At 35.6% G+C, this 15,638-nt stretch overlaps 1 protein-coding gene across 5 annotated transcripts in view; it reads right to left on the bottom strand.

Moving 5' to 3' along the window:
• Window positions 1–15,638, bottom strand: part of CPAP (centrosome assembly and centriole elongation protein) — a 48,495-nt gene that overhangs the window by 26,635 nt on the left and 6,222 nt on the right. For 4 of the 5 annotated variants that reach the window (XR_011967564.1, XR_011967563.1, XM_072611660.1 and 1 more), the window contains exons 4-8: window positions 14,881–15,195; window positions 13,736–13,877; window positions 8,155–8,257; window positions 6,403–8,014; window positions 5,266–5,398 (exon numbers count right to left, since the gene is read on the bottom strand). Coding sequence is in view for 3 of the 5 variants with exons in the window: in XM_072611660.1 (XP_072467761.1) it covers window positions 5,266–5,398; window positions 6,403–8,014; window positions 8,155–8,257; window positions 13,736–13,877; window positions 14,881–15,195 (2,305 nt within the window). In the remaining 2 variants the exon portion in view is untranslated. The remainder of the gene's footprint in view (window positions 1–5,265; window positions 5,399–6,402; window positions 8,015–8,154; window positions 8,258–13,735; window positions 13,878–14,880; window positions 15,196–15,638) is intronic. The other variant, XM_072611661.1, reaches the window with a different exon arrangement.

Below are 15,638 nucleotides of genomic sequence, written 5' to 3' on the forward strand. Positions count from 1 at the left end.
AAATTGGAAATTTCAAAAAAAACATTGAATTAATAAATAAAACTAGGAGTCGGTTTTATGGGGAAAAACAACAAAATAGATAAGCCATTTTAATTTTATTTAAAAAAAGAAAACCAAATTACCAGCATTAAAAATGAAAAGGGTGAATGTACCACCAATGAAGTAAAAATTAAAGCAACTGTCAGTAGTTATTTTGACCAATTATTATATGCCAGTGAAACTGACAATCTAAATTAAATGGATGAATATTTACAAGAATATAAATTGTTCACATTAATAGAAGAGGAAATAGAATACTTAAATAACCTTATCTTACAAGAAGAAATTGAACAAGCCATCAATGGAACTCCCTAAGAAAAAATCCCCAGGATCAAATTGATTCACAAATGAATTCTACCAAACATTTAAGGAACAATTGATCCCAATACTAAGTAAACTATTTGAAAAAAATAGGTAAAGGAGGAGTCCTATCAAATTCCTTTATGATACAAATATGGTCTTGATACCCAAAATAGGAAGAGCAAAAACGGAGTAGGAAAACTGTAGACAAATTTCCTTAATGACTATCAATGCAAAAACTTAAGGAGATTACAACAATATAGGGCAAGGTGGAATTTATAGCAGGAATGAAGGGCTATTCAATATCAGTAACAGTAACAACAAAAATGATACAATTATGCCAATAGATACAGAAAATGCCTTTGACAAAATGCAATACCCATTCCTATTAAAAATACTAGAAAGCATAGGAATCAATTTCTTAAAATATAAGTCAAGAACAAACATTATCTGTAATTGGGAAAAATGATGCCTTCCCATTAAGATCAGGAGTGAAGCAAGGATGTCCGTTATCACCACTTTTATTCAATATTCTACTAGAAATGCTAGCTTTCATATAAGACAAGAAAAAGGAACTGAAAAAAATAAAAATAGGTAATAAGGAAACAAAACTTCACTCTTTGTAGATGACATGATGGTGAAAGAAGTGATTGTTTTTTATTAATAATATATTAATTACATTACTAATTAATATATTAGTTAATGTTATGTTAATAATCAATTACTCAGTTAGGACGAAGGTTTTTCTTTTATATTTCTTCATTCAGGGACCAGTCCCTGCAAATCTGTCAGTCAGTCACTGAAGGATATTGCTGACAAATGAAATTGCCCAATCCTCCGTGTACATGTTCTGTGACCTTAGGAGGGTCCCAACCCCACTGGAAGACCTTACAACAGAATCTAATCTAGGTGAATTCTTGCCCTTATGAAGTAAGTCTATGGCCTTACAGCCCTCCCATCATGGTTTAAGGTAACCCAGCTTATAAAGGAGAAAACCAATCAGAGAGGTCTGGATAGAGATGGATTCCTTTGTCCAGATTGCTAGAGGTACCTGAGTCTTACAGTAAAGTCACATTCTTAGCACAAGGAGCTTAAGACTTCTAACCCACCTCCTCATTAATATGTCTACTCCCTCATTAATTATTCTCCCATCAGGGCTAATTTTTTACCTGTCAGGGGCATCTCCTTTTCCAAAGGTATTTAAGCATTCAGGGATCTCAGTGGTTCTGTCTCTGGTTACCAAGAGAAACCACTGATCGTGAATTTATTGATTATCAGTTAGCCTAATTAATAAAACGATTACTAATCCATCTCCAGTTGTCCAGATCAATATCTGGCCACTGCACCCAGATGGCTCTGGAGGAGAAAGTGAGGCTGGTGACTGCACATCTCTCCCTTACTCAAATCAAAGTCAACTCCAAGTCAATCATTATCTCCCTGATGTTATAGTCCTCTTTGAGAACAAAGGACAAAAACTACACCTACAATGGTATATTTAGAGAATCCTAGAGAATCAACTAAAAAAACTAGTTGAAAAATTAACAACTTCAGCAAAGTTGCAGAATATAAAATAAATCCACATAAATCACCAGCATTTCTATATACTACCAACAAAACTCAGGAAGAAGAGACAGAGAAAATTCCATTTAAAATAACTGTGGACAATATAAAATATTGAGAGTCTATCTGCCAAGACAAACCCCGGAGTTATATGAACACAAGTACAAAACACTTCACATACACAAAGACAGATCTAAACAAATGGAGAAATATAAATTGTTCATGGGTAGGTCAAGCCAATATAATAAAAATGACAACTCTACCTATGTTTATTTATTTGTTTGGTACCATACCAATCAACTGACCAAAGAATTATTTTATAGAGCTAGAAAAAATAGCAACAAAATGTATTTGGAAGAACAAAAGGTCAAGGATATCAAGAGCATCAATGAAAACATATGTTAAGGAAGGTGGCCTATATCACAGAGCAGTAATCATCAAAAGAGTCTGGTAATAGCTAAGAAACTCAATGGTGAATCAATGGAATAAATTAGGTACATAATACACAGCAATATGCCCATAGTAATGTCTAGTATTTGATAAACCCAACGATCTAAGCTTTTGGAGTAAGAACTCAGTATCTAACAAAAATTTCTGGGAAAACTGGACAGCAGTTTACCAGAAACTAGGCACAGACCAAAATTCACATGCCTGCTATATCAAGATAAAGTCAAAATGGAAAAATGACTTATACATAAAGGGTAACATCATAAGTCAACTAGGGGAGTATGGAAAAATGTACCTGTCAGATCTATGGATAAAGGAAGAGCTTATGACCAAACAAGAGACAGAGGGAATTACAGGAAGTCCAACAGAAATTTTTGATTACATAGAATTAAAAAGCCTTCTTAAAAACAAAACTAAGACAGTCAAAATCAGAAGGAAAACAGGAAACTGAGGAAAAATTTTTGCAGCAAGTTTCTCTGTGAAGGTTTCATTTCTCAAATTAGAGAACTGAGTCAGATTCATTTAAAAAAAATAAAGAGTGCCATTCCCCAATTGATAATTGGCCAAAGGATATACGAACAGGCAGTTTTCAGAAGAAGAAATCCAAGCTATCAAGTCACATGAAAAATTCTTTAATTCACTACTGATGAGAGAAATGCAAGTTTAAATAACTGTGAGATACCATCTCACACCTGCCAGATTTGCTAACATGACAGAAAAGGAAAATGACAAAATGCTGGTAGAGATATGGAAAAACTGGGACACCAATGCACTCTTGGTAGAACTGTGAACTAGTCCAATCATTCATTGTGAGAACAATTTGGAGCTATATCCAAAGGACTATACCCTCTGACTCAGCAATACCATTACCAAATATGTATTCCAAAGATATCAAAGAAAAGGGAAAAGGATTTATTTGTATAAAAATATCTACAGCAAGTCTTTTTGGGGTGGTAAAGAATTAGAAATCAAGGGGATGCCAATCAATTGGGGAATGGCTGAACAAGTTGCATTATATGATTGTGATGGAATTCAATTCTGCTAGAAGAAATAATTAGCAGGATGGTTTCAGAAAAACCTAGGAAAATATGTCACTTCATGCAAAGTGAAGTGAGCAGAACCAGGAGAACATTTTACATAGTAACAGTAGTATTAAAGAATGATCAGCGGTGAAAGCCTGAGCTACTCTGATCAAGACAATACTCCAAGAGAATTAATGAACTCTGCAGATTGAATCATATTTTTTATACTTCCTTTATTTTTATTATTTTGTTGTTTTCTTTTGCAGTATGGCTAATATGGAAATATGTTTTGCATGACTTCCCTTGTATAATCAAAATCAAATTATTTGTCTTTTCAAGGAGAGGTGAGGGAAGACAGCAGGATGTTTTTAGAAAAGTCTGAAAAACTTACATGAACTGATGCAAAGTGAGCAACATCAGAACACTGTATACAGTAACAATAATATTGTGCTGGTGATCAACTGTGAATGACTTAATTATTCTCAGCAATACAGTGATATAAGACAATTCTGAAGAACTTAAAATGAAAAATGCAATCCACCTACAGAAAGAACTGATGGAGTCTGAATGCAGACTGAAGCAAACTTTTTTGTACTTTACTATTCTTGTTTTGTTTGATCTGCATTTTCTTTTCCAACATGACTAACAGGAAATGTTTTACATGACTGCATATGTGTAATCTATATCAAATTGCTTGTCTTCTCAAGGATGGAGGAGAGAGAGGGAGAGAATCTGGAACTCAAAATTTTAAAAAACAGAAGCTAAAAATTTTTGTTTACATGTAATTGAGAAAAATGAAACTCAAATTAAGTGTAAAAAATAAAATAAAAACAAAAATTCATAATTTTTCCTCTAATAACACAAAAAGCTTGCCAAAAACCTAAATTTTTATGATTAGGAAATCACTGAACAGACTATAGCACATAAATATCTGCCCCTAATATAAGTTCCCCGACAGGTGGGGATCTTTGTGTTATCTTGTGCACAGTAACTGGACAAAAGTAACTGTTAAGATGAATACTCTATACATATTAACATAAAGAATGCTGAGTATGATGAAGAATATGCAGCACTGTGGCTAAGTCCATAACATTACGCCCAATAAAAAAGCAGCACTGGAAAAAATCTATAGACACAGATTATAACTATACAAGAATAATCTGTTACTGTAAAATCAGAAGATCTAAAGGAATTAAGTAGCAACTTTCCACTGAAAACTATATATTTATTTTTTTGTAAAGCTGATTAAACATCTAGTTGGATCAGTGGACAGAGTCCTGGACTTAGAGTCAAGAAGACCTGAATTTCAGATCCTGCATCAGGCATTCATTAGCTATGTGATCCTGGGCAAGTCATTTAACCTCTGTTTCAGTTTTTGTTATCTGTAAAATGGAGCTTTTATATCTTCATTTTAAAATTTACATCTCCATTTAAAATGGAGATAGCACCAACCTTCCAGGGTCATTGTGAAGATCAAACTAGATAATAATTGTAAAGTCCAGTGCCTGACACGCAGTAAACATCATCGTAAATGTTAGCTGTTAAGCGGTAGAACTTTTCAACCTTAATGCTGTAAGTTAAACAATAAAACCCAAGAGGCCAGTACACCAATTTCAGGTATTATGTGAGCTACTTAAACTATTTTGACCTTTCCAAGAAAGGCAGATCAAATATCAAGAATCCTCAACAAGTACTGAAGATAGCCATTTCCCTAAATGAAAAACTGAATTATCACTATATTCTTATGGAGAAATCTTGACGTTTTTGTTGGCCATCAAACTTTCAATAGCATTCCAAGATTTAATTTCTTTTAAATATATTCCTAGTAAAAACAACATGCACTACCCTTAGTCAATGTATCATATTCTGATTATATTCTAGAGATCCACAAACTTACCTGAGATTTTCTAAGGCACTTTCTCTTTCATTGCGTAGTTTAGCTAATGACGCATTTTCAGCTTTAAATCTTTCAATTTCTGTTTCCAACTCAACAACTTTCTCTCTTAAAATTTGGGAGCGAACACTATCACCTACAACATATTAAATAATATTAACAACGAGTTGTGATCAGAAAACCTATAGTAATATCTTGCCATTATTAAATGATAACAATGTATAAGCACTTTAGAGTTAAAGACTTACAAGCTCTGCTCCAGTTAATGAACATAATAAAAATTGACTTAATTTCCCTAAAGAAAGCACCTAAGGTCTAAATATAAAAAGAAACATATTACTCCACCCTGGAATGTGAAAAATACTATCATAAATCACCTACACTGTTCTGGATACTAAGGTAATATAGAGTCAAAGTCTAATGATAAGTTGGACAATGCCAATGTATTTTGTAGCAAACAGGTCCCTCCTATCTCACACACATTTTCATCTCTCAAATTTGCTATATAAAGGCAGAAATCTTTAGAAATAAATTAGAAGTCTACTAAAATTCATGTTCCTCCAGGGTAAGAATGCTGGCGAAATATAGTTTGATTTATATTTTGACAATATGCAAGGATTCCTTCAAACTTTCTCTTTGTGGTAAAAATTGGAAGTTGAAAAGTATTAGAATATTATTGGGTTGCATAAGGGTGAATACTGACACATGGAATTAGAAAGGTAAAACACTACATGTCTTTCCACTCTTATTTTCTTCTAAACCCTTCTACTAGTCTATCTCAGTGTTTGGATCAGGTCTACTAAGTAAACTTCCTTCCACTGTGCTCCTCGAGCACTTTCTTGATATCTTACTACATCTGACATTATACTACAGGGACTGGTACATATGTATGCCTCCTCCTGGACAGTAAGCTCCACAGGGGTCCAGATTATAACTTGTACATCTTTGGTGAGGTGGTATCTCAAAAGTACCTTGCAAAAAAATATTTTTCAAATTGATGATACATCAGTGAAAGGAAAGCTGAGGATTTCAAATATCTGATCTTACTAGATAGAAATTACAGAATAAATTTAGGCTTTATGGCATTTTGATAAATCTTTAGTTTCATTATAATGTTATATATTATAAATTAAGACTTACCAAGTGGTTGTTCTTGGCTTTTATTTAATTCAGAGTCTAAGTGTGAGTCTGACTTAGGTTTAGGCTTCAGGGAAGGAAAGAGTTTCATCATCAAATCAGAAGTAGGAGGAGGACTTATACTCTTATTGGATTTACAGAAATCATCTCCTTTCTTTATGGGTGCAACCTTCCTTTTTACTGCTTTGTCCAAATTAGTTACTTCAGTTTTATTACAATAGTCTATCAATGGAAGCCCATCAACATCTTTGTTCTCAAGCGTGTCATGTTTACTTTCATTTTCTTCAAGGTCAGTCCATGTTCTCTCATCATCAAAGTCAATTTTATTAATATTTGTACATGATGCCCTTCTTGAAGACTCAGGATCTTTATCATTTATGCTTTCTACCACGACGGATTCATCACTACTATCATCTCTATCCGACAAATCCAGATCAATATCCCTGCTTTTACCTTCCTTCCTTGTGTCTCTGAAAGGTCCTTTGCCATTACCCTTCTCTGGGTTATCTTCTCTGCTGCTACTGAAAAACATTTTCGGATCTTCATTTGTTGCTTTTATGGTGCTATTCAGTTGGTCTTCAAAGTCACTGCTGATAGCACTGTTCCCATCGTCTTCATCCTCACTTACATTCCATTTAATTTGATTCTCAGAAGTCTGAAATGTTTTTTTGCTGAGTCTGCTGGTCTGTTCCTTCACACTAAGAGGTGATATTTTTGATTCAAGATGTTTTGTTATTTCACACATATTCTTATCATCTTGTTTAATATAGTCCAATTTCTTATTTTGGTTGTGTGGAGTAACAATATCTGTTATATCTGTTTTCACTTGCTGCCCTGATTTGACAGGGGTAGAAGACATTTTATGATCTTTGCTCGTCTGCTGGTCTCTTTCTAAGATTTTTAATACAAATGAGGAGTTACTAGAGAATGATATTTCATCAGCAGCTTGTTCCAAAAACAAAAATTCATCTAACTCCAGGTTTTCCTTTTCTTTTTCCTTTTCCCAATTGTCTAATTTCTTCTGAAATGAAATTTCAAAAGAAAATTCTGAATCTTTTACAACATGACTGATAGAGCTTTGAGAAACAGAAGTGGGGTGGATCAGCTCTGTAGAAATAAGAGGCTTTTCCATGCATTTTGGCTTATTTCTGACTTTGGAACCAATTTCAAAGGGTTTTGTACACTCTGGTATATTTTCCTTATTAGGTTCTAATTTACTGGGTTTTTCTAATTTTATCTGATCCCTAAGCTGCCCATCAAATTTTTTTCCAATTTGTATTTTCGTTTTTGATGGAGAAATAATTTTTCCATTATTACTCCTAAGTACTTTTGACTTCTGAGAAACTGCAGCAGAACTGGTCTTGGTTCTGACTTGATTACTCTTTTTCATCTCTGTAATTAGTTCCTTATTTACAAGGGCAGTTTTCCGCTGCATTTGTTGTCTGTCTGCTTTAAATACAGATTGTTCTTCTGGCATGTTTTGATGAATCATTAATTTACTCTCTTTTGGTTTCCAAAATTTAGATTTAGCATTAGTAAACCTAGCTAGGCCTTCTCCTCGTTTTAAGAATGGTCTTTTCGGTATTGCTTTAGTTAGCAACGATATTTCTGCTTCCTAAAAAAATTTAAAAATATATTTTAATTAATTTTTTATATTACTGAACAACAGTCAAGTTATTTTTAAAGTAAGTTACATAATAATGATGAATTTTTAAAGGTTTGGGATATTTTAGTCACAACATCTGAAATACTAACCTGTAGTTGTCTTTGTTTCAGTTCCTGTTCTTCTATCTGAATCTGTTCCTCTAAGAATTCTTCATATGTCTGCTTCCTTTCTCTAATAGCAGCTTTAATTGGCCTAATAATGAAAATAAAACTATGAAGCAAATAAATCCTCATGGTAAAACATTTAAGATTAAGTGCCACATTGAAATTTCTAAGAACCATAAGTTTTAAACTTTAAAAGGTTATTTACTATTTAATAAACTATTTTAAGAAACAAAATCTAAGCAAATAAATCTGATATATTAATACTCTAACACAACAGATCACAATGAGTCCATATGATACATTATACCCTTAGAAATATAGAAAGGCAGCACTTCAAGGTGAACATTTTAATAGTGTGGTAAGAATTGTTTAATCATCCATCCTGTTAGGATTTATAGCTAGAGAAGTCAATTAAAATTGGAAAATGTTACCAAATATATGAATTTTTGTACTTTGGCTTTTCCAAAGAAGGATTTTGTCTAAGATTTATGTGAGAAATTGTATACCTAAGATTATTTAATCTAGGTACTTTTCTCAAGTAAAAAACTGAGCACACTGTACTATGTTACTTGCATAATGATGCCAAGACTACTAAATTTGCCATCTCCTTCACAAGCTAATCAATCATAAGCATCATTTCCTATTCAACCTTATGCCAAAAAGCAAAATCAAGTAAGAGAAAATAGCATCATTGGATGTCTTTGCTGCGATATTCAACAAGACTACCTGCCTCCCTCTGACACTGCTCTCACCTGATTCTCCTCCCCCTATGTGAACACTCCTCATGCTTCTTTGTAAGTTCGTCCTCTTCTCCTGCGTGTCCTGTCTGCTGCGTTCTTCTCTTTTTCTATTCCCTCTCCCTTGTTCTAAGGGTTCAGTTATCACATGGTGAAATCAATGTAGCTAGTGCTGACCTGTCCCTTCACCGCAGTCCCACAGCTCTGCCTGTGGACCTCTCTGGATATTCCACCAGCACTTGTTTAACACTGAATGAACTTCTCATGCACTGTGACTCTCTCACAAGTTCCCTATTTCTGCTGATGGCATCATGAATCTCTCAAGTCTTCCAGAATTTCTTTGTTGTGTTTGTCATCCATTTATTCTATTTTGGCTGAGTTATTCTCAAAATACTCTAAAGACTCTGGAGCCAAGGTTAACCGAGATTCATGGATAGATTTTAGGGAGTCAAGTGAACTTGGATGGGAACAAAATTACATCTTTATTTTCTCTAGCCTCTAACTGAAATTCAGTATTTCCTACAATTATGAGTTAAACAAACAAATAAACAAACATCCTGGGAAAGGGAAGACAGATGTAATAGACTGTCAATGGAGTGAGTCTGTGACACAAAAAAGATTAAGTACCACCTGCTTTAGAAAATGATAATAGTAACAAGAACAAGTACCATCACCAAAAATAAAAACCACCACCATTTGTAGACCACTATGAAGTCTGCAAAGTTTTGGGAACACATGTTCTCATTTTTACCTCCCAACAACCCTGTGGGAGAGGAGGGACTCCTCTTATTTTAGAAACACTTTATTGTTAATGATGCCTAATTAAAGACTCCTCAGCACTGAAGAAGCCAAAAGAACTATAGCTCCTACTAAAATTCCTGATAAGAAACTTTTCTTTTGTAGTTATGCAGATAAAATGACAAAGAAAATATTATTTTGATAGATTAGTACCTGGAAAAAGGGATGAAGATCTGTTTTCAGTTATTATTCAGGAATCTGAATCCACTAGGCAGAATGGTAAAGAAGAAAGAGAACTGTGCTTACAGTCAAAAGATCTGGACTCAAAGGCAGTCTCTGGTGCTTACTAGCTATTCAACCCTGGGCCAGTCTTTGGTGTCAGTTTTCCCATGAATATAATAGAGAGAATCAGAATTGTACTATTTCTCTCATAGAGAGAAAAGACAGTGTCTCAGTTTAGCCACTTAATAACTGTGTGATCTTGGTCAAGTCCCTCTCCTTAAGGATCAGTTTCCCCATTTCTATGGAAAGTCAGTCATCCCAGACCTGAAACCTTAATCATCTTTCTTCTCCCTCAGTTACCATATCTTCTCATTTCTACACTGACAACAGCTAATTACATCTACCCAATCAATAAGCATTTATTAAGTGTTTGCTAAATACTAGGCACTATAGAAAAGCCTGAGGATGCAAACACACAAGGAATTTAAAATATCCTAATCTCAAGGACCTTCCAAGGAAGACAACCAGTACACATCTAATTACAGACAGAGTAACTAGAAAATAGTTAAATAACAAGGTAACGAGGGAGAGAGGGCACTAGCAGCTGGGGAGGATCAGGAAAAGTTTTGTGTAGAAGGGGGTGCTTGAGGTATATCTTAAGGGAAGAGAGAGATTCTGGGAAATGGAGACAAGAGAGTATATTCCAGGCATAGAGGATGGCCATTACAAAAGCCAGTTTGGCTAGATCACTAAGTGCAGGAGGATGTAAAATGTCCAATATGGAAGTGGAAGAGACCATAGATTGGGAATATGCTGTAAAATGTTTTAAAAGCTAAATAGTAGTTTATTTATCATCCTAGAGCACCACTATGAATGAATGAAAGAGGATCACAGTTGGATCTACACTTAGGGATACCGCCCCCCCCCCAGTGGAAAATAGCCTGGAGGCAGATAAAGAAGTTAGGAAGCCTCTGCAATAATCTAGGCAAGAGATAATGAGGCACTGACCCATGGTGGTAGTCACATGATTGGAGAGATGCTGTGGAAGGAGGAATGACAAGGTCTGGCAATTGGTGAAGAGGTGAGAGAGAAGGAGTTGAGAGATTGGCAGAACAGTGGCACCTTCAACAGGGAGATGGAGATCAGGAGATGCCTCTGGAGCACTGAAATGTCCAATAAACAAGCAATGATACAGGACTGAAGATAATGAGAGAGACTGGGGGAAGAAAATAGATCTCGGAGTCCTCAGTCCAGAGATGACAGTTAAATCTATGGGAGCTGATGAGGAAAAAGAGCCCAGGACAGATTCACAATTAAAGATTGTGATATGGATGATAAGCCAGCAAAACAGACTGTGAAAGAACAATTACACAGGGAAGAGAACCAGGAGGGAACAGAGAGGAGACAGTAGCCAAGAGGAGAGGGAATTCAACAGCATCAACTGCAGAAGAGATCAATTAAGCTGAGAAAATACTATCAGATAACTGGTAGAAGATCACTGGTAACACTAGAGAATAGTTTCAGTTTAGTTATGAGGTCAAAATCTAGATTACAAAGAACTGAGGAGACAATGAGAAGGGAGGAAATAGAGGTAATAAGTACATACACCCAGCTCTACTCTCCACTCTCTACTCCAGCTTCCCAACTGGTTTCCCTACCTCCAGTCTTTTTCCTTTCTAAGTCATCTTTCAGACCATCTTCATTCCTCTGCTCAAAAGTCTTCAGTGGTTCTCACGGCTTAGAGAAGTGGTCGCCAAAGTGAAGGCTAGATAATGGCCCCAAGGGGAAGGTGATCAACAGGAGGGTGAGAACATGGCTTTCATTGAACCCTCCCCTGCCACAGCCAACAATTTTGTGTCTTGCCCAATACCATGACTCTCTTTAATACTCCTCCTCCCCACAGCTGACCTGCGGCTTCCCAGGGTCTGGACTCCTTAAGGTAGACAAGATATAACTTAACCCAGCCCAAGCAACTGAAAAAGTTGCAGAATAATTTCTAACACCACTCTCTCTATTATCCCCACATCCATTTTCCCAGATCACCACAGCATCAGGCTTCATACTCCAGAGCAGAGAACAGGAAGCCCCTTCCAACTCTCTCCCCACATTTGCCCTCCTCCCTCACACTTTTTATATTTCCTCAGAAAAAAGTAAGCCAGGATATTTAAATATGGCTGGGTTATAACTACATTATCTTTTCCCCAGATGCCATCACTCACCTGAACTTCTCTATTTCTGAGGGAGAGAGGAGGGAAACACAACTATCTTTCTTTCCAAGTACTCTCCCAGGATCTCAACCCTCTTATCCTTAACTCCCCACCCAAATTAAAGTTCTCTCTTCAAAGTTAGCAGAGTTCTCTTGATTGTCAAATCTAATGTCCTTTTCTTAATTATTGTTAAATCTTTAATTGATATTAAAATAATTAATGTCCTTTTAACAATGCCTCTCCACTGCATTTGGACACAATTGACCACCCTCTCCTCCGCATGTTGCTGTGACACTGCTTTCTTCTGCTAGCTGAATGCCCACTCCTTTGTGCAAACATCATTCATATCACATTCCCTAACCTTAGGTGTTCATCAAGTCTCTGTCCTGGTCTCTAACCTGGTACAGCTGTCACTTGATAACTTCATCAACTCCTGTGGGTTTTCTCATCATTGCTCTGCAGATCTATGTAACCAGCCTGAATCTCTCTTGAACTCTTGTCTCTTATTACAAACTGCCTATTTGACATTTTGACCTGATATGCCAAAGGCATCTCCAACTTAACATATCTAAAATAGAACTCTAATGAAACTTCCATGTTTCTAAGAATAATACCAGCAACCTACCCTTCCCTCACCCCACATATCTAGTCAGTTGTCAAATCCTGTCATTTCCATCTCTACAACATCTCTCACAACCCTGTCTCTCTATTTTTACAGTGTTGTGACCTTATCACTTCCTACCTTGGCTATTTCAATGACCTCCTTCTTGATTTCTCTGCCTCAAATTTCTCCCCTCTCCTCTCACCTCATTTTCTACACAGCTGCCAAAATGTTTATTTTTTTTAAGTGCAGATCTGACCATGTTACTTCTCTATTCAATAAGGCTATAGTGGCTCCCTAGTTACTTGAGGATAATATGTCATCATATCCATTTTTAAGTCTTATAAGGTACGTAATTATTAATATATTAGTACACGTAAATAATACTGAAGTAAATACAAAACTGGGGTGCTTGCACAAACTTTTTTTTTGCTAATGAAGTGCATGATCAAAAAAGTTCTAGCCCAGAGAATGAGCTATAAACTCCTTATTCTAAAATTTACGTTCTTCCACAATTAGTCCCTATCATTCTGTCTTATTTTCACTCTACTTGCCTTTACAGTTTGTGCACTAACCAAACTGCATTGCAACTGTTCCCAGAACTTTAATTGCCATTTCCCATGGGTCACACATTTACACAGGTGATCCTGCCCCACCACCCTCATATCGAGAATATACTCCCTTCATATGTCCACCTTTAGAATCTTTATCTTCCTTCAAGACTCAATTTAGTTGCAAATTCTTGAGAGTCCTTTCCAAATTGCCCAGGTAAAAGCATTCTCTCCCAAGCCCTTATGACACCTTACCTCATATTATACTTATATCTGTGGATTTTATTCCTCTAATAGAATAAGTATTACTTTTTAATCTGTGTACACCCAACAAATCTTTGCATACTGTGTACAAAGTAGGTACACACTAAATGCTTTTTAACTGAACATATTTTTCATGATTAAGTAAAAGTATTCCCCACCACTTAACAAATAACTCATATTCAACTGTAGAATCAACTGATTGAAAATAAAAACACATGTAATATCTGTTTTAATCAACATAGATACCTTTCTTCAATACTAGACACTGCTAACAATTTTCTTCCATTGTTAATATCAGAGGAATCACCAGGTTTTTTTGAGTTTGTAACCTCTTTCCCTTCTGGTAACTGTTCTGTCATTTTCTCCCAACATGGTAGTATACTTTCCCCTACGATATGAATTGGGAAATATTTAGTTGGAGATAAGCAATCTGTCACAAAACTGTCAAATTCAAATAAAACCAAAATAAAGGTTTTAAAACTCTAGAATTGTACAGAATATTCAGATATATATAGCAGAGCAGTACACTGGAAGCATGCCAGGCCCAAAAGCAGGAGACCGAAGGATTCAGGTCACAAATCAAACCAAAAAAGAAATCACATAACACCAATGCCAAAGAAACAAAATTCTCAAGGTTTTAATAATAGCATGTTAGTTTACAAAATGATTTCACAGTATCATCTCATGTGATCCTAACAAGGATCGGAGATAATGCAAAATATGACAAAATCAAAGTTCAGAGACCTTAATTGATTCTTTGGAAGACATATAGCTAGTAAGGAATAGAGCTAGACCTAGAATTAAATCCTTTCAGAGCCTTCTCCAATAATCTTTCCACTCTACCACACTGTTCTATTCTTCTGTGATTAAGAAGGAAAAAAATTACACACATTCCAGCTGTGTCTATCTTCTCCTAAGTGAGTTTAGAAACTTTTGTCTCACTTGGAAAAGCCTGTATTACACAGATTTTAAAATCGTTGTCAGTGTTACAAATGCTACTGGAAAACTCACAAAACCTGTGACCAGCTCTGTGTCTAGCTCAAATTCAGTGACTCTGCAGCATATTGGACCTTGCTATTGTAATCAAATCTGTGAATATTTGAGTGTGAGTGTGAGTGTGTGTGTGTGTGTGTGTGTGTGTGTGTGTGTGTGTGTGTGCTCAAGCACACACACACACATGCATATGAGAGTGGAAGAGGAACAGGAAGGGGAGAGACGGAGAGACAGACAGACAGACAGACAGACAAACCAGAGGAGGCAGCAGGTAGCCAAAAAAGCATTAGAAAAGAATTCTATCATGGAGTAGCCCAGTGGCATTTCTACAGGTAAATATAAAAAGAGATTCAGAATACTATTTAGATAAAAGGCACTATTTTCAAAAGACAGCTCACCTGTAATATTTTTATTTTCTTCTTTCAAATCATTCTGAGTTTTTACACATGCTTCTAGACATTGAGCCTCATGAAAAAAGTCTGGAGGAGTACTACCACCTTTTGAAGATAAGAGACATTCCTTACTCATAGTCCTGCATGGATTCGTTTCTCTTTCTTGTATATAACCACAAGATAAAATTTCAGGACCATGAGTGTTTTCTCTGGTTTGATTCAGGTACATATGTGACAAGAAAGGCATGGTTTTGTGTACAGTAGTAGAACTAACGGAAGTTCCATGTTTGGGGCTCTGATCTTCAGACAGTAAAGTCAAGCCTTATGAGGAAAATACAAGCAAAATTAATATTTTATGAAAAATGTTCTCATTTTATTAAACTACTCCTACTATCCTGTCCCTTCCATCCACTTAGCTCTCCATAAATGAAATAACAAATAAAGTGACATTTTAATAAAATAAGCTATATGCAATAATGCTGGTATTTGGAGCCCAAAGTTCTACATGCTTTAATTAGGGACATATTTCCTAGCACTCTCATTCAGGAAAAATAAGCATTATTAAATAATGAGGTACATTTTTTTCCATCAGCACATCCTTGAAAATGCATTCAGTTCTATATACACTTAATCATTACCCAATACAGCAAAGAATGTTCCATTTAAGTAAACCCTCAAAATTCCTAATTCTATGCTTTTGAGGAACCAAACATATATGGCTTACTAAAGATTCCCTACAAAGGTCCCATTAGAAACTCAGGTAC

The sequence above is a fragment of the Notamacropus eugenii genome, chromosome 5 (genome assembly GCF_028372415.1).
Source record: "Notamacropus eugenii isolate mMacEug1 chromosome 5, mMacEug1.pri_v2, whole genome shotgun sequence".
Taxonomy (NCBI): Eukaryota; Metazoa; Chordata; class Mammalia; order Diprotodontia; family Macropodidae; genus Notamacropus; species Notamacropus eugenii.